Source organism: Mytilus edulis, chromosome 2 (assembly GCF_963676685.1).
Source record: "Mytilus edulis chromosome 2, xbMytEdul2.2, whole genome shotgun sequence".
Lineage (NCBI taxonomy): Eukaryota > Metazoa > Mollusca > Bivalvia > Mytilida > Mytilidae > Mytilus > Mytilus edulis.
In genome coordinates this window covers 44912028-44937516 of record NC_092345.1, presented here as the reverse complement: position 1 = coordinate 44937516, position 25489 = coordinate 44912028, and the positions used below count along the sequence as shown (strand labels likewise).

Here is a 25489-nt window from a genome sequence, read left to right as displayed (position 1 = left end):
GATTAGAGTGATTAAAGTACATTTAAACAAAAATGTCGGCACATGTATACGATGCTAGATTGAGAACTGGTCAGCCAGAATATTTCAGTTGATACAAATGTATTTACAAAGATTAGTTGGAAACTGATTGAGTCTTAATATACGGAAGTGATTATATAGTTTGAATTTATTATAGTGCAATTTTTATATGGATAAAACACATACACCATTTTGATAAAATTTGGGAAATTTTCTTTTTGGGGGATGTTATATGTATCTTTATTGTATGGTCGTAGCTATGGAAATAGATGTGGTTTTTTATGCTCTTAAGCAAATATAACTTTAGCGGCACGGGGAGGCAAGTATATTTTCCCCCATGTACGTAATACTAATTTAAACAAAGTAATATGTTGGATAATCAACATTGTCATTGACACATCGATCATTCAGTAATTTTGGAAGAAACTGTGACTTGGAGAAAAAAGTAAAATCACAAAAAAAATGAACTTCAAGGAAAATTCAAAAAGGAAAGTCCCCAATCAAATGGTAAAATCAAAAGTTCAAACACATCAAACGAATTGAAAACAACTGTCATATTCCTGACTTGGTACAGGCATTTTCTTATGTAGAAAATGGGGGATTGAACCTGGTTTTATAGCTAGCTAAACTATAAATTATAATTCTTAATATATCATACATGTCCCAGCGAACCGAAACGTGTGTATACTGTATACGCTTAATGTGTCCCCTTACCCCAGTTCCCTAGACTTATGCTTATGGTAGACAACTCCTGGTCGAGTTTTTTTTATTTTTCAAACTACAAAAAAATGATATTTTCTAGAAGTTTTTTTTTTTTTTAAATTGCATATAAAAGTTTAGCGACTCAATTGAGGTTTCAATAAGGCCTTACGTAAAGCTTAATTAAGCAGCATTCATATAATAGATTCCTCTAAATAAATAATGTATTGTTACTGCCGGTTTCTAAAAGTTATTGTGTGAGTTGCTTAGGATCAAGTTTTCTTTTTTAGCACAATATAGGAATTTAGAAAAAAAAGTCAGAAAAAACTACTAAAAGCACTGACTTGCAATATTGATGGAAAAGGCCGTATGTCAGTTTTACTAGGGGGATTAAATGAAAATTGTGAAATATTATGAGGGATCAAGAAATTTTATATGTTTGAATTCAAAATGACCAGCCCCCCTCCCAGGTTAAAAATGATAAGTCCCTTTAGAAATTGATTTAATTGTTTATACCTTTTTTTAAATTAATATATGTTTGTTTTTTATTTAAAGTTTGACTGGTTTACACATAAATTTTACTGTTTCCTATCTCAGTTTCCTGGTAAGATTTGTTCACAGAATGGGATAATATTAGAAGTCATAGGCGGATTTTTTTTTTTGGGGGGGGGGGGCAGGGGGGAAAAATTTGGTTGCTTATATAGGGAATCACTGAAGCGTTACTGGAGCGGGCCCCCTCTTAGGTCAGTCAGTGGGCCCCACTTATGAAAATTTCTGGATCCGCCACTGGAAGTTTCAATTTATTTCTTTTAAACAGATGAATCCAATATTTAATCATATTCATAAATTATTAACATAAAAAACGTGTAGGAAGTGGACCTAGAGTCTTTTGATGCAATATCTGATTTTTATTTAATTCTTACTCCAAGTACAAATTTACACAGCTTAACAATATCATCAAGACCGGAGACGAATATTTTAGGTGGCGAATCTGTCTCTTAGCGATACGCGCCGGTAATAATATATTGGCGTACGCCAAAGTACACTGAAACAAGTTAACCTCAACATAATAAACAGGAAGTAGTAAAAATGGCAGAAGTAACGCAGCTTCTTGATCAAGAAATCCCAGAAGGTCGCCAACATCTACAAGAAAGTTATATAAATCTTGACAAAGTTGCACAGTATTGTAGGGACAATTATCTAAAGGTAGTCCTTTATTTCTTCAAAAACGCCAGTTGCCTGCGAACAACACAGGCTCACAGCTTCCTATTCTCACTCAGTCACAGTCCTCATGAATAGCATAATTGTTAATTCACTCTTGAAGGGGTTCTCATTTTGGGGTCTGGTCCAGGATCCCTCTTATTGTTAAGTGAGAATCCTGTAATCTCAAATGTACTTCTTGTTGCCAAAATAGCGCATGTAATTTCTTGTGTCCCGCAGGACTTCATTTCCCGTTTTCCGCTTAATGATTCTACTTTCAATCGTCACACGATCCAATGACCAATCCCACCTCACGCTTAGACCCCAATGAGACTCACTTAAAATTGGTAAGTACTACAATGTATAAAATGGAAGAGATTGAAAATAAAAACAGAAAAACAGACATGTGCAATTTCTAAATTAACATCAGTCACCACTCCTGTCATTCATTGTTTTATATAATCCCTGAATGAAATATTTTTCACCTAATAAAATGCTAAAACCTTACACATTTGCCAAATAGACCTTTATCATGTTTATTACTATTTGAAAATCTGCTCTGCTTGACCCAAGAATCTGTGCCTCTTGAATATACACCTTATCGCTATTTGTCCGCCATTGCTGGAAATCACACAGGTTCCCGTAAAATTTTGACGTCATAAAACTAAATATCTGACGCCACAATGGAAAAGTGATTGTTGTTGACGTCAAAAGTTCAAGCGGCCGGGTCAGCCGGGATTAGCGATAAGGTGTATTGACATCATACATTTTACAACAATCAATTTACCATTGTCAAATGATTGTGGGGGTCTCATTGGGGGTTCTGATCCCGGATCCGGCTTTCTGTTGTGTCAGATTCCTGTATCCCGTTTACACTATGTATGTAAGCAATTCACATTTTTTTTGTAATTTCCCGTGTCCCGCTAGACTCCATTTCCTGTTTTCACAGCACAAGAATTTGACTTCCATGTGTCACGCTTACAAAAAATCGGCAATCCCGCGTCACGCTTAGACCCCAATGAGACCCACATTGTGGGGTCTGATATTTTCTATTATCAGTGTTCTAGCTAGAAAGTTTGAACAGGGCGCAACGCTCGCCCTTTTTTGTTGACGCCCTAGCTTTTTTCTGTGGTTTCTCTGGCGCCCTGCCGTTTTTATGGCGAAAATCTCGGCATTTCTGCCTTTAAAATACCGACAAATTCGTAATTCTTTCATAAACAGGAAGTTCACCTAGCTGTGTAAACTGTACAATTAAGTGACCCATTAAGTGCATGGCTTCACTTGTCAGCTTTGATGTCAAGTACATTGTTAATTAACAACAATTACCTTAGCTTTTATAGGTCATAAATAATTTTTTAGAACTCAAAAATGTTTGACAAAAAAAAGATTGTTACTTCCCCTTTTTTGTCACCTTTCACAATATTCTTCTTACAGTCAGGGGACTTACTTAAACAAGTGATTTTCTAAATCACTGATTCAAGTAACATTATTTCCATAAAGGTTGGAAGTTAGAGTTTTCTTTCTTTAATAATCGCCTATTTAAGTAGTACAAATTAATCACTAGAAGAAGTGATTTAATATTAGTGTAGCTTTAAATATAGAATACTAATGATCCAGGGACTAATTATGTTTCTAAACAGTAAAACTTATCAGAACCAACATCTGTGTTGTCTAGGATGACCAGGTCATTTCAGGTGATGACCTTGTACTGAATCTAGGATAATGACATAAAAATCACTTGTTTAAGTATCAGACCTGAATTTCCTTCCCAAAAATCACTTCTTTAAGTATCATTCTTTTAATAACCTCCACTAATTTCAACACCCCCGAACAGTGAAATTTTTATCGCGAACAGTAGCATTTTATTACACAATCTGAAAGATGAAACCTTGAACTTCACAGGAAAAATACCCTCACTGCTGTGAAAAATCTTTTAAGAAAGTATCAGTTCATTATGTAAAGCCATTATTATAGCATTTTTTCAACTAAAGTAGAATTTTCAGGTAAATGAAAGCATCAAAGGCATAAAACTTACTAATTAAAAGATGTTACTTAAACCTATGTGTTTAAAATTTTGAAAAAACTACAAAATCCCAATTTGTGACAAAACCTCGAATTTGCTACTCAAATAAGTGATTTAAAAATCACTTATTTGAGTAAGTCCCCTGACTGTCTTAAGTTTTATGTTCTTTTTAAAAAAAAAGATTGAATTAATAACAAATTGAATGCAAATGCATTTTAAAGTATAACTTTTAATTAAGTTTACCTAAAAAACCTGAATAATAAATATTTTTAAAATTATTTTTCACATCTTCACTTCCATTGATTGATTTATGAAGTGCATTAAAAAATAATTTGAAATAAGAGTGTTTTCCAATTGCCTTGACTGTCAACAGTTGCTCTTGGCATTGTACATTATGCCCTTTAAACAAAAGTAAATGCAACAAAATATTTGAGGTGATTGAGTGAGTAAATGTACATTGTAGATGATACCCTGATATTAAAAGTTAAACATAAAACATGGTGCCATTATTTAAAATTTATTACTCAATTTTTACTGAAAATTGATAATACCATAGTGCCTTAGTTATATACTAATTAATTATAACACATAAATAATTGCCCTTTTTAATGACATGTACTCGTTAAATTGCCCTTTTTAAATCCTGGCTAGAACACTGATTATGACATCAAAATTTTCAGTGATGTCCATGCCAGTAAGGGCTGAAAAATAGATAAAGATGTACATGATATAGGCCACTTCACAGTTAAAAATGTATTTCAGCCATATTGAATAGGGGCAGATTGTTTTGGATAGAAGTGATAGAAGTGGAAATAGTATGAAAGTATGGAAATACTATATAGATAATTATAAGAAAATGTGATATGAGTGCCAATGAGACAACTAACCTTTCAAGTCACAATTTGCAAAAGAAAAACCCTTAGACAGTGGCAGATCGAGATTTTCATAAGAGGGGGGGGCTTCAGTCTTGCTTCAGTGATTCACTATAAAATCAACCAAGTTTTCCCCTTGAAAAGGAGGAGGCTCAGGCCCCCTGGATCTGGCTATGCTATAGGTCAAAGTACAGTCTTCAACATGGAACCTTGGCTCACATGGAACAGCAAGCTATATAATATAATAAAGGACCCCAAAATGATCATGATGATGAGTGTAAGACCATTCAAACAAAATCAACGGTCTTAGCTATATTATAAACGAGAAACACTTACATGTATGAACCACATCAACAAACCAGGAACCACATCAACAAACAACAACTACTGAACATCAGGTTCCTGATTTTTGACAGTTGCAAACAAATCCAGCAGGTTTAAACATTTTAATATTTCACCCTTACCTGAAACAAAATTGTAACATCAAAACATAGAATAACACTATAAAAAATATCAATTGAATTGGCTTAACTCAATCAAAAGACATATTAACCATTTGTTAACACCTGTGAACACACACTGAACGAATAAATTTGATCTATGACACATTGTAAATACAAAAGCAATAAAATAAGGCCATTAAGGGGCGAATAAATGAAGGCAACAATTAATATCGCTGTGAAATTTCAGAAAGTCAATCATGACCTTGCTGCTAATTAGAATAATGTACACTGGTAAATGAAAAAAAAAATTTTTGTAAGGTATACATTATAAATGGAAAGGAAATATTATTTACAAAATAAATAATATACATGTTTCCTATCAACAGTTTTGTCTAAATGATGTAGTTCCTTATATATCATGTATGTATATAACCATTTTTACCTCCATTATAAAAATCTGTCCATATCTGCTCCTATTTTTAGTTCAAGTTTAGCAAACAAAGGTGTCTTAATTTATTGTTTAATATACAGAAACTAAAACCTATTCAAAGACTTATAATTTTGTACACCAAAGATGTATTTCCACTAGGAGGCTCTACAAAAGACTCATCATTGAAGCTGGAATCAAAAGGCATAAAAGGCCAAAAAGAATCTGAAATTCATTCAGCATTTTCGATATAAATTAATATAATTATTCATATTCACTCACTTTGCAAGGTTCTCCCTAGTTTCATGATATGAGCCTAATTTTCATAAACTATAAAAAGAAGATGTGGTATGATTGCCAATGAGACAACTGTCCACAAGAGACCAAAATGACACATACATTAACAACTATAGGTCACCGTACGGCCTTCAACAATGAGCAAAGCCCATACCGCATAGTCAGCTGTAAAAGGCCCTGATATGACAATGCAATGTAAAACAATTCAAACGAGAAAACTAACAGCCTTATTAATATAAAAAAAGGATGAAAAACTAATATGTAACACATAAACAAACGACAACCACTGAATTACAGGCTCCTGACTTGGGACAGGCACATACATAAATAATGTGGGGGGGTTAAACATGTTAGTGGGATCCCAACCCTAAAAGTATAAAGCATTGTGTAAAGATGAAAACTGTAATGATCTTATTTAAAAACTTTGTTTATTCATAAAGTTTATGCATTTTAACAAAAAAATCAGATGCTTTTTGTTCTTCTTTCAAAATATAATACAACAAACACATTAAAAAGATATTTAGCTAATTAGTAAATATCTCAGAAGAAACACAGCTCCTCTAACCAAAATATCTAAATCTTCTTAACAATGTACAAGAAATTATAAATCTAAATTACAAAACATAAATGGCACAATAAGTTTTAACAGTGAAATTTATTTTTACATTTGTTGCTGCACAAATTAAAACTCAGTTTGAAATGTTGTACTTACACATGCCAGCTTGATACTGCTATGATTGACACAAAAAATAGATCCCTTAAAAAATGAATTTAATAATGAATTCACCAGTGAGCAATGGTTAACAGGTAATATAGAAAGATATTCAGATGGTGGAGTAAGCACTAGCCCCATGCTTTTCAAAGGATGATGCCTAGATATTTGAAAAAGCCTTATAATTTTGTTTCAGAGATTCAAAAAGAGAAGAAAAGTAAAAGAATGATTTTAAGTTGAAAAAGTTGACTGAATATAGATTTTTTTTTAGTCACCAGACAAGAAAGCAGCATTAGAAGAAACAAAGAATTACACAACACATTCTCTAGCCAGTGTTGCCTACCAGATTAATAGTTTAGCTACAAACTTTCTAAAGTTATTAGATCTGCAGCAAAATGTTGTCTCTGAGATGGAGTCCAGTGTGAACTACTTATCACAGGTATGTATTTCTTCAGTAGTGGATCTATAGGAAGGGTGTGGAACCCCCCTTTTTTTGGCGATCAATACTTTTAATAGGTACATTTGGTTGGAACCCCCTTTTGAAAATGGCTGGATCCGCCCCTGTTCTTGTTGTGGAATTTAGCATTCACTGCTAATTGACATGGGGTTGAGATGAGATAGAGATTTAACTGCATAAGTTCCACGAAAGGACAACTTGGACTAGCTTTTTGAAGATTTTCTATTTACCATTTGACCCTTGAAATAACAAAAAAAAATGTAAATTTTGAATTTATTTGGTGCATTCATCAATAGATCATTTGACAATCTGCACTAATCATGCTAATGTATTTTAAATTATTGCAAATTTAGCAATCTGCAAATGAATGATGTGAACAAATATTTTTATCAAAATTTGCCATAATTAATCATGATAAAGCATCACAAAAACTCTGAATTTCCAGTAGTCATGGTAGTGGAATTCTTAAATATTTTCCAACATATCTACTTCCATGAATATATAGAGAGATATTCCCTGGAAATGTAAGTAAAGAAATGTCAGTTGGGAAGATACTTTCACTGCATATTAAATAATATTAATAAACATGATAAAACAGGTTTGACATGAAACATTTGGGGTACCTGTTCACATACTTCATTGAACAAGTACCCCCTATTCTATTCTGAAGAGAGAAAAGCCAATTAAAATTAAATACATGTATCATTATCAACCCTAAATACATGTAGTAGCTACATTTATAAAAATCAGTATCACAAAACTTTACTTGTAAGCAAAACATACATGTAGAAAATAATGAAAAAAGGGAGAACATGACCTTATGTGATTTCATATTTGTGTTTAATCCATTGTTTCTGGGTACCTATATTGAGTTTGATGCTACACAGTGTTAATAAAAAATGAGAATGGAAAAAGAGAATGTGTCAAAGAGACAAATACCTGACCAAAAAGCAGCCGATAGCCACCAATGGGTCTTCAACATAGCGAGAACATCCTTCAACATGAGGCGAGCTTCAACTGTCTCCTAAATAAAAATATGTACTACCAGTTTAGTGAAAATTGTATCATACTAACATGACTAAACTCAAAAACATATTTAAATGAAAAAAAACTTATATAAAATTTATTTCATGAAATCTACTGCTCCAAATTATATGGAATTCATTCATTGTTTATGCCACTATATCTTAAGTATCCTTTTTCCCTGCAGACAGTCAATATACATAAAGAAAAGGTAGCTAGGAGAGAAATTGGTGTTCTGACTACTAACAAAAGTTCTACCAGACCCTTGGGTGTGAAAAATGGAATCATTTTTCCTGAACAAGCAGAGAAACCAACAAAATATCAACGGAAAGCAATTGACTTTTCTGTTTATGATGAAATAGGTCATGGAGTCAAGGTAAGCTCATAATGATATAGTTCCCCTTTTACATATTATGAAATTATTATTCGATCTCTTTTTTCATGTTTTATAAAAAGAATTAAAGAAATTTAAGTCTGCAAAGAAAGATAAAATGACACGGCTTTCCACATTTAAAAAGTCAGGAGAAACTACTTTGTTAGATACTTAGTAAAACAGTTTGGACGTAAGTTTTACCATTCTTATGGGGAAGATCCTCATCCATGGTACTATCCCCAATTAAGGGTATTATACCCAAAATTGTTAATCAAATCACAGTAGTAGAAAATCAAATTTTGTATCTCATGATATATGACTGTCATGGCACAAAGATTCATATGAATTACACATGAATTATAATAATTCCCCTTTTAGAGCTATTTTCTAATGCTTATATTTCAAAGATTTGGTTGGCTTGCTTTGTTTACTTGTAAAAATGTTTGCTCAAGCATAGTAATTAAGATTAACATCTGTAATCAATAGGTAGACAGCAAGTAACTTGTTATATTTCATTCATGGTGTCATTGGACAAAATGTTCTTATTTACATGAGACATGACAATGAATATTTTGAAATCCTAAGTTTATATTTTTATCAATGAAAATTGAGGATATAATACATGGGATACTTGTATCATAATACCCTTTTATCAGGATCTTCCTCAAGCTGTACAACAGTGACAATTGAACAGTTAAAGTGATGGATTACCATCAAATGAAGCTAATGTGATCAACTGTTTGATCATCCGTTCAGCAACTCTTACAATACCAACTGGTCCTTTTAATTGTCTCAATTGTCTTTTCTGTTTTACAATCTGTTAAGAATAATACAAGAACAATAACTGTACTCTCAAGTCACGGTATTAGAGAAAATTAAAAGATGAGGAAGTAATTTTTTTAAGGTATGGGATTTTTATTTTACAATGATTTAATTAACATAATATAAAAGGGATGATGGAGGTATTTATACAACTCTCTTACTTTTAACTTTTGTATGGTAATTAGATAAATAGATAAAACAAAACACATTAATGGTGAAAATAGAAATACAAATAATTCTCTTACCTCAATCTTGTTGTTAATAAAAAATTTACTTCATAAGAATTCAATGCCATAATAGGTACATATGCATTTTATTGGAATTGACCAGATTTTTATCCTGTATGAAACAAATCAGGCGATAACTTTGGATTTACCATGTCTTGCCTTCCTTAGTACATGGGTCATTGATGTTTATGTCTAGATTCATTTTATTGGAACAGATTTTAAGTATTAACTGGTCAGTGTTAATTGGATGTCAGATTTAACCTTGACCATCAACCTGGACATTAAGATAATGAAATCTAATATTGTTTTTTTACTATTTGATTAGCTTAAAGCTGCTTTGTTTAAATATTCTGTAATTTAATCTCCTTTTAGACTGGAGGTGTACCTAGACAGCAGCCAAGTCGTACTCCATCAGTGAGTAGTACGCATCAACATCAGGCTCCTCCTCCTCCTTCAGCTCGGCCACCTACTCCACCCCAGACAGCTGCTCCTCCTGTGAAGGGTCCACCTCAAGGTCATTACAGGACACCTGCACCACCAGTGGCGCCACCTTCAATACCAATGGCTGGTGGTCCAGGACCATTTAACAGTGTTGTTGCTAGCAATTATTCCATGGGACAGATAACAGCCTTACCTGGACAGCATAGTAAGTCAAAATATATGTGCTGCAGTAAACTTTTTTTGAGATTTCCAATGCTCATAAGAAATATTGATTTAGAAACATAGGCTACAACATGCATATATCTACCATGGGCTTGCTGTCTAATATACTGTTTACATAAACAAATAACAAAAAGTTATAATGTATGCATTAAGTTTGCATCCTTTTATTTACCATTTTACAAACAAATATAATTTATAGCACAACACCAAGAAGGACAGAGAAGAGCAAGTGCTACAAGATATAATCAACAGGGACCACCTCCTGTAGGCATGGCACATCCTCAGTCCAGACCTTCTCAAGTTATATCACAAACTTCTATTGGTAAGTCATTTTACAGATCAAATGTTGATGTTAGGGCACTGAGTACTAGTTTGCACTGCATTTGTGAATAAATTCTAGATAATTGTTTTTAATGAACTGTTTGAAATAACAATTGCCTTTGATTGTCATCATGGTCATGGGGCAACACATGTCTGCCATTAGGATGGACAGTAATTTTGGTAAGAAGAAGAATTTATGATGCCAGTGAATTTCCATTATTTAAATTAAGGTATAAACACCATACACAACACTATAAAAGCTTGTCATAAAAGTATGCCTATGATTTTGTGGAAATCTTACAGATTTGTGGTTAAGATATTTTTTCAGATATTGTTGCTGATGTGGCTAATATTGTTTAATTGAAAAGTCAGGAAAAATTATACACAGAAAATTTGTCAAATTTTTTACATGAATTATAACATTGTTTATTTATTGAAAGTTATCAGTAATATACATTGCTACTATGTTTTCATCAAAATCATTGACTCCCTTATTTGTTAAATTAATTACAACAAATTTCTTTTGTTTGGGATAATGACGGGAAATTTAAAAAAAAAAAAAAAAACAACATTTTTATGACATCTCTATTTTTAATGGCTAATGTATAATTAATTTACATCAAAACAGGAAAAAATGAAGACAAGTTTGCTAGATTTTTTTTTAATACAAAGCCTAGGTAAAAGGAAGATATCTAGAGGTTACAAAAAAAAATAAGCTTAAATTACAGGAAACAAACATTCTTAGCATTCTTAATAACATATAAGCTTACATTACAGGAAGAGTTTAGAGGAAGCAAGCAATCATTTCAAGATATATTAAGCTCAAATTTCAGGAAGAAAACATTCTTTCCACATATTAAGCTGAATCTAAACTTACAGGAAGCAAACATCTTATATTCACAAAGTTTTAAATAGATGATATGTAAATGTAACAGTTTTGTATTGTAGGATCGAGGCGTAGACATGCAAGAGGTAGAGCCTCTAAAAATCTACATATTCTTCAACTCAAAGTTTCATTTAAATTTTTAAAATTAAAGAATAACACAGCTACTATCGAAAATATTTCAGACATGATACTTTTTATGCATGTTTTGTACATTTGATTTTGCATGCTTATTTTTTTGTGTTTCAGTTTCTTTTTACTTTCTTTGGTATGGTTATACAAATAATTTTGTTTGTGTTATATTTTAAGACAATATTTCTAGAAAGCCCCATCGCAGTCAATAATGAAATAAAACCATACTGAATTTATCTGTTATACAAAGCGCTGTTCCATAATTCATCATGTGGGAACAGGGACTTTGATAATAATAAAAATTGAAAGGATATTTAATTTTTGACACCAATTCTATGAAAGTATAAAAATATGATGAAGTGGATGGCATGGGTTAGCAAAAAGTGCCTTACCATTCTTAATTAAGATAAGAGAAGCTTAAGGTTATTTTTATAGTTCTGTGTTTTAATTATCTCTTGTCTAACATAAGCCTGAAATGAAGAATAGGCATTGCCTAAAAAGTGAGTTCAGCAGTACTAGCAATCTACTTTCACTCTGTCAAGCTGTTTATCTAAAGATCACTTTTCAAACTCTATTAATAACAAAAAATAAATAGATTAATTGAAAAGAAAGGCTAAGTCAAAAATAGAGTCTATATAAAGAGTTTCAACACCTCAGATTGCAGAGATTTAAAAAAAAATTTTTATAAAGTTTTGAGCATTTAACGAAACAAAAAATGAAACATACATACACTGCATACATGCACTGCAGTTGCTTACATAGTTTTAAATTTTATTTTAATAAAAGTGTCCTGTTATGATGTTAATTCGTTAGAACATACTCTCCATATGTGGTGAGACCATTTTATGAATTGTATAAATTTATAATAGATAACTTTACCAAACAAATCAAATATTTATGTAATTTTTTTTTTTACATTTATTATCAACAATTCTACATGCTACAATTCAGCATATCAATTTTGTTGTTGTATCAAGGTTTTGGTTGCAAATCAAATGAATACAATGAATTGAACTTATAAGGGACTAAAACAAAAAAAATACGCTCATGCATGAATAATTTAATACACTAACATTTTTTTTAGAAGTCTATAAAATACCAGACTTTATGCAATTACTTGTAATACTTATTCTCTTAGTTTGTAATTGTTGCATTAAAATAAATCTCTTTTTGTTGAGAAAATAAAAATCATTGCATAAAACAAAAAGCAATAATAGTTAGCAGTTTTTGTAAGTCTATAAATTCAGTCAAAAAAGCATGAAAAGTGACATTTTGAAATTCAAAATTCTAGATCAAATGTTCATTTTTGATAATTACCGGTATGCATATTGCTACATGTGCTTATTCATTGTCATTGCTTTGCTTTCAGATGCAGGTCTTTATTATTATGTATAATAAGGATTATTCTGTTTTGAACATACTTGCAGCTGTCATTTCTTTGTGTTTTGACAAAATAAGTGAATATTTTAAGGTATTTCTTTTCAGGGATTTCTATCTGCCACAGGAGGTAGTATGAAGTTCAGAAAATTTCACACAAAATTCTGAAACTTGAAATAAGAACCACAGAATTTGTCAATAAAATCAATGTGTACTTGATGTCTTTCTTTTGTTTTAAAGATAGCTATAGGGAATACAGAAATATGTTATACATTGTAGTAATATTTATGGTAATAATTTAAATGTAATGATTTAAAAGTACCAGTAAAATATAAAGAAATAAATTGTAAAACCTCTAATGGAAAATCACAGGAATTTTACTGCTATTAAAAAAACATTGACTCATAATTTTTTTAATGGTGTTACTGATGTCAAAGATGAGGTCATGTTCAATATTGACCTTTTTCACTTTTACCGTTCAGGAGTTATGGTCCTTGTAAAATTTTAAAAAGCCAGGACAAAACTAAATGTGAAAAAATGTGGTTTGCTGTCACTCTGACAGCCTCTTGTTGTGTTTGTATGTAGGGTAGAATGTATATGTTGCATTAATTGAATGGCTTAATTATTGGTAGTAATGCATGAACGTTTGATGTTGTTTTTTCAGATGCTTTACCACCACCGCCATCTCCTGGGATAGCTGGTAACACCAGAACCAGCGATATATTGGAAGGTGTGCATGTCATTTTAATGTTTGTTCTTTGGGTGAAGTTTAAGTTAAATTTTCATTTTAGTTTTACTTATTTGAGTTAACCGGGTGACAGTGACCTCATTATCTCACATGCCAAAACCCTTTGAAAGCTTAAGGGATACTGATCAATGTAAACCCAAGTTTAACTACTTACAGGATAAATTGTCTTTTGTGGCAACTTTACAGCAAAAAAAAAAATAATTGTATCTTTTAAAAATACAATCTTGTATATTGAAATGAATGTTGTAGATTAAAAAAAAATTTAACTTATAGATTTAGGTTTAAATTAAGGGGATGCAATACAGTTACAGGGGAGGTAATGACTTGCTAACGTAAATTGATAAATTTCACGATGTCAAACTGACTTATCTGGAAAAGATGCTGTTTCCAACTGATTTTTATCATTCAAACTGATTTAACTTGAAAGTGAGTTCATGGACCCCTCTTTTTTAGAATGACATTGTTTACCAATTTTCATGAATAAGTCTATAGTGCTATTCTTTTAAATTTGAAAAATATACAGCAAAAAATGACATTATTTGTCTACATTCATGAAAATTTGATGAATATGAATTATTTTGAAAAAATAGAATGTACAAATTTATAGAACATTTACATAAAACAGAAATTACAAATAATTTATCAAAAAACAGCTTGTGTTTATCTTTAAAAAAAAAGTTGTGTATTTTTGTTGAAAGGATAAATACGTCCTCAAATCTGAATTTAAGGAAATATCTGAAATATCAACCTCAATTTACTCAAACAGTAGCACATGATGGTATATTTTTATTACATATTTGATTTAATCCGATAAAAAATAGCCTATATGAAAATTTTCATCAAAATTTCAATATGAGTTAAAAACTGTATCGTATGCCCTTAATTCCTTTTTTCTCTCTAAAAGAGTTGCAGGTTTTTTTTTGTTTTTTTTTAATCTTTCATGTGTGAACTCACATTCCCCAGAATGCAACAGATGATTGTATATTGCAGCTTCTCCACCATTGCCACCCCCTCCATCAACGGACCCAAATTTTGACTATCCAGCAGCTCCACCTCCACCCCCCCAGTTTACAGATGTTGATGACCCACCTGAGGATCCATATGCACCAACTGGACCTCTTAATTTGCTGACGCAAGATTGGGTGCCTAACCAGTATTTAGAGAAAGGTATGCATATAACAGTTAAGGACAAGATGTTTTAATACATGTGAAGCACAAATATACAATAACTTCTCTACTTTCCCTGTGGATTGTTGAAATTGATATTTTAAAATATACTGATGTAAAACAAACAGCAATAAATCAATCAATCCTAATCAATCATGTTTGACAGACAACAACCAACAACAACCAACAACAACCACTGAGTTACAAGCTAGAGACTTGAACTTGAGACTGGCACGTAAGGAATGCAAAAGGATGATACATGTTCACATATAAATGATACACATATTGACATTTACACATTTGACTATTTTACTGCCATATTGGGATGACAGGACATTTGTTCTCAAGTCAGACAAGTGTCATTTCATCCATTTGGCATTTGATCAATTATCTCTGTAAGTGCTGGCCAGATACCTTCACAATTGATGAGATGAGGTACACAAAGATTTGATATTTATAGTTTTTGCAGTCGTGGCCTTAATATTTGATATTTCTGTACGCATATTAATTCCTTGTGAATCATTAACGGTTACAATTAAAGTTGTGGCTAGGAGTATTCTTGGTGACAGTGCATGTAATTTTTTGTGTCATAATATAATGAAATATGACAAAATACAACTTAAGCGATGCGTGTTGGGTTGGTAGTTTTCATTATCTATAATACTAAAATTACGAGGTCCAATTTGTCAGCCGTCATCACATAAAAACGACGAATCACAGAATTCAACTTTATATATAACTAATATAGTACAAAGGTGTAGATTAAAAATTACACCATTCCAGGCCCTTTTGTTTTCCACGTAATTAATATTGCCAATAATTAAGAAGTTCCGGGTCGAGTCCGCTACCGATACCAATAGTATATTCCCCTGTTACCTATTACCTTATCTGTACGTTCCGCATCTGACAGGCGCACCACCAAACGTTGTATTCAGGATTAATATGCTATATACACGGGTCATATTAAACCACAGGGTTGACACTACTAAATTGTCAAATTGTTACCTATTGTAGTATTTTAATCAATAAGACTTTCTAAGATAACAATACGAATACTAAAAATCTGGACTAAAAATAAGGCGTATAGGTACAGTTTTCAATTTGTTAGTGGGCATGACGTAAAACAGTGAAGCAAAGAATTCAACTTTATTTATAACTTATATAGGACAATGCTGTTGATTAAAAAATACTCCATTCCAGGACCTTTTGTTTTCCAAATAATTAATATTATTGTTTCAGTTCGACGGGTTCAAACAGAAAGACTTGAAAGCAGAGAAAAACTGTGTATCTTATAATCGGCATGACTTTATCAGATGACAATACTAATACTAAAACAAGGCTTGCGCATAGTTATATACTTTAATTCAGTCACGGACCCGTGATATCACGGGTGTGTTCTAGTATCAATTAAAATTATCTCTTAACAATGCTCAATAGTTATTGTTCAAAATATATACATGAAACAGACTTTTCTCTGGATCTGTCATATTCTTGATGTGGGGCCACATTGAAAAAAAATGTTGTTTTGCCAAAGCCAGAGTTCCATAAAAAAGATTGGGGCGATAGGTAGGTTTTTTTTTTTTTTTAATATGAATGGACTATTATAATAATAAACTCAGTTAAAGAATTTGTCTGGTGATTTTTAGTTACCAAAATTTAAATAACAAAAAAATAACTTTACAAATTAATCCCTTTCCCTCTACACACTTTTCCCAATTAGATTAGTGTAGATTGAAATATATACACCAAATTTAACTATTTTCATGGCACTACTATATAGGCTGTTTATTTTTAAGGGCTATAAATATCCAAACAGGGTTGTCTGTTATTTAGGTGTTTCCCCAAGTATTTTTCCCCCCTTAAAATGATCATGTGACATGTTTGTCAACAAAAGAAAACATTTGGTCAAGGAATTCATTTAATTTCTGGATTATTCTGCTTTTAATAATTTAGTTTGGTTTTATATTCATTCAATTTCAGGTACATTCAAGCATTTGTATTTAAAAATAGTTTGCAAACAATTTTTATTTTATAATTTGACAAATGTCTCATGATCGTTCATTGGCTTGTTCAACCATGCAGACAATGTAAATTATGTAAATTATAAATCTATCAGCTGTCAAAAATATTGATCTACGCATTACATCGATGTTTTGACATCAACTTCCGGTTTAGTTTTTTGTCTAAACAACGGCTTAAAACAATGTTGTAACTTGTATCATAAATCTTCTAGTCAAAACGATGTTTCTGGGACTCAGGGGATACAATCAGGACGCGTCCCAGGGACGCACAGGTTTTAAAAATGGCGCCTCCAGCTTGATTTCCATGCGTCCAGGACGCGTATACACCTCTTAACGAGAACCCTGATTGGTCTTGTATAAGATTTAAGATTAAGGCACTTAAGTTTGTCACCATCTTCGCTAGCCAAGGGTTACGATCCACTCCCGCTCTCTTCACCCTTGGCAGATTGAGCCAACATTTGTGATATCAATGTTGCGACATCTATCGGAAGATTAAAGTCACGCCCATTCCGAATACATTATTCTTGACCAATGGTAGCACTTGAACTCTTCAATTTGGAGGTAAAAACACGGTAGCGTCTAGATTCTACCCACTTGGTAAAGCCGGAAACGAAAATATATGTCAACATTCATGCATTTGTGCATGAAACATACACAGGAACTTCTATTAGTTGAATGAAAACAATCAAGTTGTCACTAAATGTAGTCGTATGTTTAGTGAGGTAAAGACTTGTTGCACAATAAACACGTGGCAATTGTTTACAAACACTTTCTACATTTACACGTGATCAAGTTATAGGCGCTTTTTGATTGGATGCAGCGAGTTTCTACTGCAACCAATAAAAATCCTTACCTTGTGTCTCCGAAATATTACCTCAATCCGCCAAGGGTGAAGAGAGCGGGAGTGGATCATAACCCTTGGCTAGCGAAGATGGTTTGTCACAGAAAACATACAAACAACTGTCAAGAATTTGATATAAAATATATTCCTGGAATATGTTATTCTTATTATTTAGGGAAAAATACAGAATACCTTTAAAATTTCATTCAATTAAAAAAAATCTTTCTATTTCATTACAGTTATTGCTATTTATGACTATGATGCTGACAAGCCAGATGAACTCTCCTTCAGTGAGAACTCAGTCGTCTATGTTTTAAAGAAGAACGATGATGGATGGTACGAGGGTGTATGTAATGGCGTTACAGGACTTTTCCCAGGAAACTATGTTGAACCTTGCATGTGAAAAGTGTCTGTGAAGATTATTTAGTTCTTTTTACCAAAAGTATGAACAAATGGAGATAACTTGAAAGTGCTTACTAGACACAATATACATGGATTTAAAAATACTTTATTGAAAATTTCATGGTTTGACTGATTTGAAACAGTATTTGTTTTATAAATATAAGATTTTTGTGTGGTGTAACTTTAAGTCGTATCTTAACAGTTTAACAGCTAGAGGGAAGGGTCTTGGTGGAGTTTAAAAAAGAGAATAATGGCCCTCCAAAAAATAAAGAATGATAGAAAAATAGGTCAAAAACTAATGTCACCCATTTGTTTATAATATATACTCAGATATTCAAGTTAAAAAATGATGTGTACAGGTACTACTTAAAACTGACTTCCATATATTGTTTATTCCTATAGTTTCACGGTACCAATTTTAATGGATTGAATATTTTTTTCCTGTGGAAATTTAATTTTGTGATTAAAAAAATAATTCAGCATACAAGCTTATAGTAGACTTGTATTTTGCTATAAATTCATAGCTGTTTTCTAAAAAAAAAAAACCATGAAAGTTGTACAGTTGAATAGTAATGAGTGACTTTTTCTGAGTCCAACATATATAAAATTACATGTAGAATATTTGTACATGTACAACTGAATTGACACTTATGTTATTGAATGATTATGTTGATAATGATTTTCTTTTGTATAAATTACCAAACTCAGAATCTCAGTAATAATTACTGTAAACCAACTTATTTTCGCCAATACTTTTATTCAATTTCGCGATTTTCTGATTTACTTGATGAAAATTATTAAGGAAACATCCAAGTTTTACATATTCGCGACGATTTTTATTCGTGTCATTTTTCTACTCGCGAAAGTCGCGAAATTAAATTGCTGGCGAAAATAAGTTGGTTTACAGTATGACATGTTGAAACATCACCAATAAAATATTCAACCTTGTCTGTAGATGTTGAAAAATATCCAAATGTATGTATTTCATGTATGTTTCACAAAATACTTCCTATAGTCACAGTTGACTTTACAAAGATCATGAATATATGTTTCTTTAATTTCTGTGCTATTTTCACATTTCCTGACCGGTGTGAGAAAAATATTTCTCCTCACTAGTGAAAAATCTGTTCTCGGCAAATGATTGGTTGAAATTTAATTGTGACGTTTTCTTCTAAATTTTCTTATTGTGACGTCATGAAAAAAGGTGACCATGCCTGATGATGTCACATCAAAAGTACACAATTTTCCTCAAATCTTTGAAAAGGAAGGATAAAAGTCATAAGAGAAACAGATTCCACCACTGTAACTCGTGTATTACAATATTTCTCCACTCTCAACAGTTAAATTTTAATTATTTAAAAAGCTCGGGAAGCCTCACACTTTAAATATTAAAATTTAACTGTCTCGAGTGGAGAAATATCGTAATACACTTGTTGCAGTTGTGGAATCTATATTTATCTTCCTATTTGAACTCATTATCAACCAGTTAAAATGATATAGAATCATAGGAAGTCTCTTGATATGTTTTGTATATACATGATTATATGTAACTTTCAATATATAATTGTCAAGATGCTGAGATTAGAATGTAATTTACATAGATTTCCCTTGCATCTCACTACAAAACTTAAATCTTATATCCTTTTCATTCCCCTGTAACTTCCAGGCTTGTAATATTAGTTCCACGATCAAATAGATAAAATTAAAAAAAAAAGAAAACACATTTTATGTTTGGATTTATTTTTATTTTTGTAGATCTACATATTATGAATTACACGATATAAATATTAATTATACTGTATTATTATATTACCATTTAGTGCAATACCAATCAATAAAAATTATTTGTATTTTTTTTTCATTTATTATGAAAGCTGCAAGTTTGTACAAGGATAATGCTGTTTTCAGATTCTGGTACCTGACCAAAATAAATTTGACTCTTTTAATATTCATAAAATTTTGACACTTTGACAAAAATATAATTGTTTCAAAAAACTTTATCTGAAAATTTCATTAGATATATAATAGTTTGACTATCACTAAATTTGATAATTGAAAAGTTTATTATTTCCTTAACATTAGATGTAAATAAAACGTTCAGCAGAGTTATCTCCCTGTTGTGTTATGTATCACCTTAAGGAAGTAAGAGGTTGTTGAAGTTAGTAATACCCTCTAATAAAATGACACACAGACAGAACAGATAGCGAAAAATAGTACACATCTAATAAGATACTCTATGTTCTCACAACCAACAAAGGAAATCTGTTAATAATATAAGACACATACTATTGAGAAATAGGGGAGATAAATAACAGTGAAATTTGAACAAAAAGAATTGCAAAAAATTGCAGCTATGACAATTGACATTTGTATTTCAAAATATTTTCCTATACTGTAGAACAAGAAAAGGTTGAGAAATTTGAGTCAAAACATTACTTTCTTCATTAGAGTGCACAAATATGACATCACATTAATTCAAATGCATCAGAGCTTATGGAATTTGTTTTGTCTGATTAAGATATATTTAACAGAATTTTAGGGTCAAATGCATTCAGAGCTTATGGAATTTAGGGTTGGTATGGACCCTTCTTGAAACTACTCCTTTGCCTTTATCTAGCGTAAGCAAGTTTGAATGACATGATATCATGGTTCAACATGTATAAATAGAAATATGAAGAATGATATCACAGATAGTTTATCAATTAAATAGCCCAGTGTCTATAGTTTAGAGGAAAGATCTCCAATCATTAAATTATCATTTCCAAATATGTTCTCAGGGTCGATGTAGTTCTTTATAGCTTTCATTGTTCCTACTCCAACATCCCCAACTGTCTGTTTTAAGAACTGTTTTCTTATCTTTCCAACTGAAACACAAGATCAAGTATTAATTTTTTTTTATCATTGACTTAAATACATACCGGTAAGCAAATTGATTTTGAACTTATTTGATCTGAACTGATTTCGAAAGCCTGAACCATTATAAATAAGTCATGCTCAAATGTTTTGTATTTTGGAAATATCCACATTAGTAAATTGATATTTGAGCAGAAGCTTTCACAAGATAGCTGTTATAATGTATGAAATATATAGATGATGTGGGAAGAAACTGGAATGTGTTCTGTCTGAACTTTTTACCAAAATATATACTTTAATAAAAAAATAAAAAATAACACATTTTTCACAGATGCAATATTTCTGGTAGTTTTTTGCAAGAGTCGAAATTTTTTTTTATAAAAAGATGTGGTATGATTGCAAATAAAACAACTCTTCACAAGAGACCAAATGACACAGAAATTATGAACTGTAGGTCACCGTACAGCCTTTAACTATGAGCAAAACTCATTTTGACTGCAAAATACCAAAAGATATTAAACAAGCATTCTGTTATATGCAATCTTATATTCTGATATGAAATTTTACATCAACTTCAATCAAATAGATTCTAGTAATCAAAAAATATTATTGAACTTGTTTGATAGTAGCAGCCATATTGAATTACAGATCAAACCAAAACTTTCCCATAATTATGTTGATAATCAATAATTGACTGTAGTAATACACTTACTTCCATGGTGATGTGAAACACTTCCTCCATTTGCTAAAATTTCTTCTCTCGCTAAATTCTGTAATAAATAAAGTTTGAATATGTGAGAAATCTACATGTATAAAAACATCATTTCTCAACCTTAAAAGTACACAAGATAACTACCTGAATTATGTGTAAGACTTTAAATGTTTATATTAAAAGTATGTGTTTTATTTTACAAAACCCATTTTTTTACTCTGCCACATAAAGGGAGATAATTAGATAAAGTAACATTATAATAGAATGTGTTGAGAAGTTATCCATTTAATGAAAATAACGTTTTCGTAGATCTTGAATGTTTTTGTTCTTGAAGACTATTTTGTATGAGTCATGTGACCAATTGTACAAGAAGTTCAGAGCCAACCACACTTAATATGACATACCTCTATTGCTTCATATACTTGAACAGGATTAGAAATGCCTCTATAATTAAAGCCAAAATAGAAGTAAACACAAGCACCTGCATCATATGTCTGCGTTACCCTAAAAATAGAAATACAAAATAACAAGTGAATATAAATTTGCCTTAATCAAGCTTGAACAATGGGAAAACAATTCCAAAAGCCACTGGAATACATTTATTACACAGACATTGTTCCACTCTTATAATATTTGAAGGAAAATTGCGTTTTTTTTTATAATAAAGGTCAACTTGTTGTTCATTTTGTGTCTGTTAGATGATTCTTAAAGGTTATATACAACTGTGTCCACTGACAAAAAAGATTTTCATATTTGTTTTTAATAATTCATTTAAAAAATTCTTTTTTATTTTATATTAAACTATTTGTAACTTCAACACTAATCCCAAATTATTATTAATCAACTAAGAAACTGATTAATTAATTGGTTGAAATTGCATAACATCTAACTTTATTATATTCAGGCAAATAACTTCTAAAAGTGAACAATTACCAAGTAAGTTCTAAGGACCTTCTCATAAAAAGGATTATATGCTAACTTATGAAGCATTTTAAACAGTGTTCAAAATAACAATAACCCAGGAGTCAGTTTCACAAAAAGTGTAAAACTAAGATTGATTGAAAGTCATGAACAATTCAGTATACTTACGATCAATCTTAGTCGTAAGTTTTTTGGTGAAACCGACTCCTGGTGTTTTTACTGGAGTTACCTATTCTTACCTGCATGTTATATATGGTGGAAACTGAATACCATGTTCTTTACATTCTCTATACAGTCTATCCTTTACATTATTGCACAAGTCCAAACATCTGTAAAATATATCATACACATGGATAAAAGGATGGATATAACTGTACATTATATGTAACAAAACATCAAATTAAAATTAAAAGACTTTTGGATGTCAACATATAATCTTCATTAATGAAGTTCTAGTCTGCTATTGAGTTTAACTACATGTCTCATTGCCCTTGTTATAAGACTCACATTTTGATAAATATTGTTTTAAGGTTCAACAGAATTTTTAGGAAACCAATTTCTACAATTCTAAGAAATGTAAAGAAAATGTGCCTTTTTGATGGAACTTCATTTGATGATTTTGACATATGCTTCTTTCTATGCAAAATTAATCATCATCATAAAACACGAAAGAAATTTCCATTTTAAGGCTATCATGACACAAATTTGGATTTTTAAATTATGTGCAAGCTAAATTTAAAATTGAACAAGAATGTGTCCCCAGTACATGGATGCCCCACCCGCACTTTCATTTTTCTATAAAAACTCGAATTTTGCATTAAAATTAGAGAGATCCAGGGATGATTCCAGGTGTTTTCAAATGGATCCCTTGAACATCAAATTGGGAATTTTTTAAGCATTAAATCTAAGACGAAATAACATTATTTTCCTGTAAAAACGGAAAATGTATATTTTAAGTTTAACCTGTACACTGATGTTCATGTAAGTTGTAACATTTTGAATAATTCTGGATGGGCTACTGTTATTACATGAATATCATTGAACATGATGCACTAGTCTATCATCTTAGCTATAGTTACCTAGGCCTATTACAAAAACATATATTTCAGCTAACATAAACCACTGAAAAAAATCATTCATCTGGTATTTTTTCAACAGCAGGTCATCTCTATAAATTTACCTTGATTCAAATCGATTTCAAATTGAACTGGTCAACTGGTCAATTGTCGAATTCAGAAAAGTTCATATACTTAATTCATAAGATATTTAAAGTATTGAACCAGTGTTCTTTAAAATTATTTGGGTCATCTTCAAAACTTTTGAAATAGTTCCATAATGATGACATCGTATTTCATGAATGGTCTATCATCAACATTATTTTCAAAAAACGCTCAAACTTTTGTCTTTTGAGGAAATAATTTCTTTTACAAAACAAGTTTTCAATATATTATATAACCGGCTCTGCTGGGCGATCTGCTTTTACGAGATCGGTGCCCATTAAACTTTATCCATCAATGTTATATCAAAATTTGAATTTGCTCTCTGCAGAGGTTTGCTTTGACACCCATTTTTATCAACCTGCTGGGCGATCTGCTTTTACAAGATCGAATACTCCCATAACATATTAATCAATTGAATTTGGCTGCTAAAATTGTTTGCCACATGTTGACATAATTAAATCGTTGTTAATAAAATGCGATCATAAACAGCATTCTTATTCGAATTTTAAAACGTTTTGACAATAAACTATGAAAAATTATAGTTGCCTTAATCGGGGACAGAAACTTTTCCGGAAATATCGATTTTTATTTAATTTTCTTGAATTGGGAATTCATGTTCATGTACATTTTTTGGGGGCCACTGGCCGATCAAAAGGCCGCTTAGCGGCCCTAAACTATATAGTAGAATCATCCCTGAGATCATATCATAGGGAACATGTGTACTAAATTTCAAGTTGATTGGACTCCAACTTCATCAAAAACTACCTCGACCAAAAACTTCCACATGAAGTGGGACAGACGGACGGACCAACGAACAAACAGACCAGAAAACATAATGCCTATTAATGGGGCATAAAAATTAGTATTTATTTATCAAATAGACATATGATGAAGGCATAATCTTTCAATCAGTTTAATTGAGGTCTGGAGCTGGCATGTCAGTTAACTGCTAGTAGTCCGTTGTTATTTATGTATTATTGTCATTTTATTTATTTTCTTTTGTTACATCTTCTGACATCGGACTCGGACTTCCCTTGAACTGAATTTTAATGTGCGTATTGTTATGCGTTTACTTTTCTACATTGGCTAGAGATATAGGGGGAGGGTTGAGATCTCATAAACATGTTTAACCCCGCCGCAATTTTGCCCCTGTCCCAAGTCAGGAGCCTCTGGCCTTTGTTAGTCTTGTATGATTTTTAATTTTAGTTTCTTGTGTATAATTCGGGGTTTAGTATGACGTCCATTATCACTGTATTAGTATACATATTTTTTAAGGGGCCAGCTGAAGGACGCCTCCGGGTGCAGGAGTTTTTCTCGCTACATTGAAGACCTATTGGTGGCCTTCGGCTGTTGTCTGCTCTATGGTCGGGTTGTTGTCACTTGACATTCCCCATTTCCTTTCTCAATTTAAAACTTTAATGCATTTCAGGGATTCACTTTTTCATACATAAATCTTAATAAATAAAATATGAAGTGAGTCAAATAAATGCTTGCTATAATAAAACTAACCTGTCCCATGGTACAGATGTCTCAAAAGATTCAGCTACAATATAATATTCAAATCCTAAGTCCTGCAAACAGATAATAAAATTGTAATTTCACATTTTATTCAAATTTCAAGTCTTATCATAAAGG

The 25489-nt window shown here is 31.5% G+C and overlaps 2 protein-coding genes across 7 annotated transcripts in view; one reads left to right on the top strand and one right to left on the bottom strand.

Moving 5' to 3' along the window:
• The first annotated feature begins 1768 nt into the window (after positions 1–1768).
• LOC139512228 (abl interactor 2-like) lies at positions 1769–19998 on the top strand. Of its 6 annotated transcripts, XR_011662209.1 has the most exons (10): positions 1769–1923; positions 6963–7130; positions 8359–8547; positions 9966–10239; positions 10456–10578; positions 11526–11549; positions 13634–13699; positions 14708–14884; positions 17986–18875; positions 19056–19998. XR_011662209.1 is itself a non-coding variant. In XM_071299676.1 (9 exons), exons 1-9 carry the CDS (start codon positions 1807–1809, stop codon positions 18147–18149), a joined length of 1302 nt encoding a protein of 433 aa, XP_071155777.1. In that variant the 5' UTR covers positions 1769–1806; the 3' UTR covers positions 18150–19998. The 6 variants fall into 6 exon arrangements, 3 of the variants coding, with proteins under 3 accessions (XP_071155777.1, XP_071155779.1, XP_071155780.1); XR_011662210.1 differs by lacking the exon at positions 11526–11549; XM_071299676.1 differs by having other exon boundaries at positions 17986–19998.
• The window catches only part of LOC139512227 (alkyldihydroxyacetonephosphate synthase, peroxisomal-like), a 21754-nt gene continuing 16136 nt past the window's right edge, over positions 19872–25489 (bottom strand). Inside the window, exons 15-19 of the mRNA XM_071299675.1 lie at positions 25364–25425; positions 22874–22963; positions 22118–22217; positions 21714–21771; positions 19872–21012 (exon numbers count right to left, since the gene is read on the bottom strand). Of these exons, the coding sequence (XP_071155776.1) occupies positions 20867–21012; positions 21714–21771; positions 22118–22217; positions 22874–22963; positions 25364–25425 (456 nt within the window). The 3' untranslated portion in view covers positions 19872–20866. The remainder of the gene's footprint in view (positions 21013–21713; positions 21772–22117; positions 22218–22873; positions 22964–25363; positions 25426–25489) is intronic.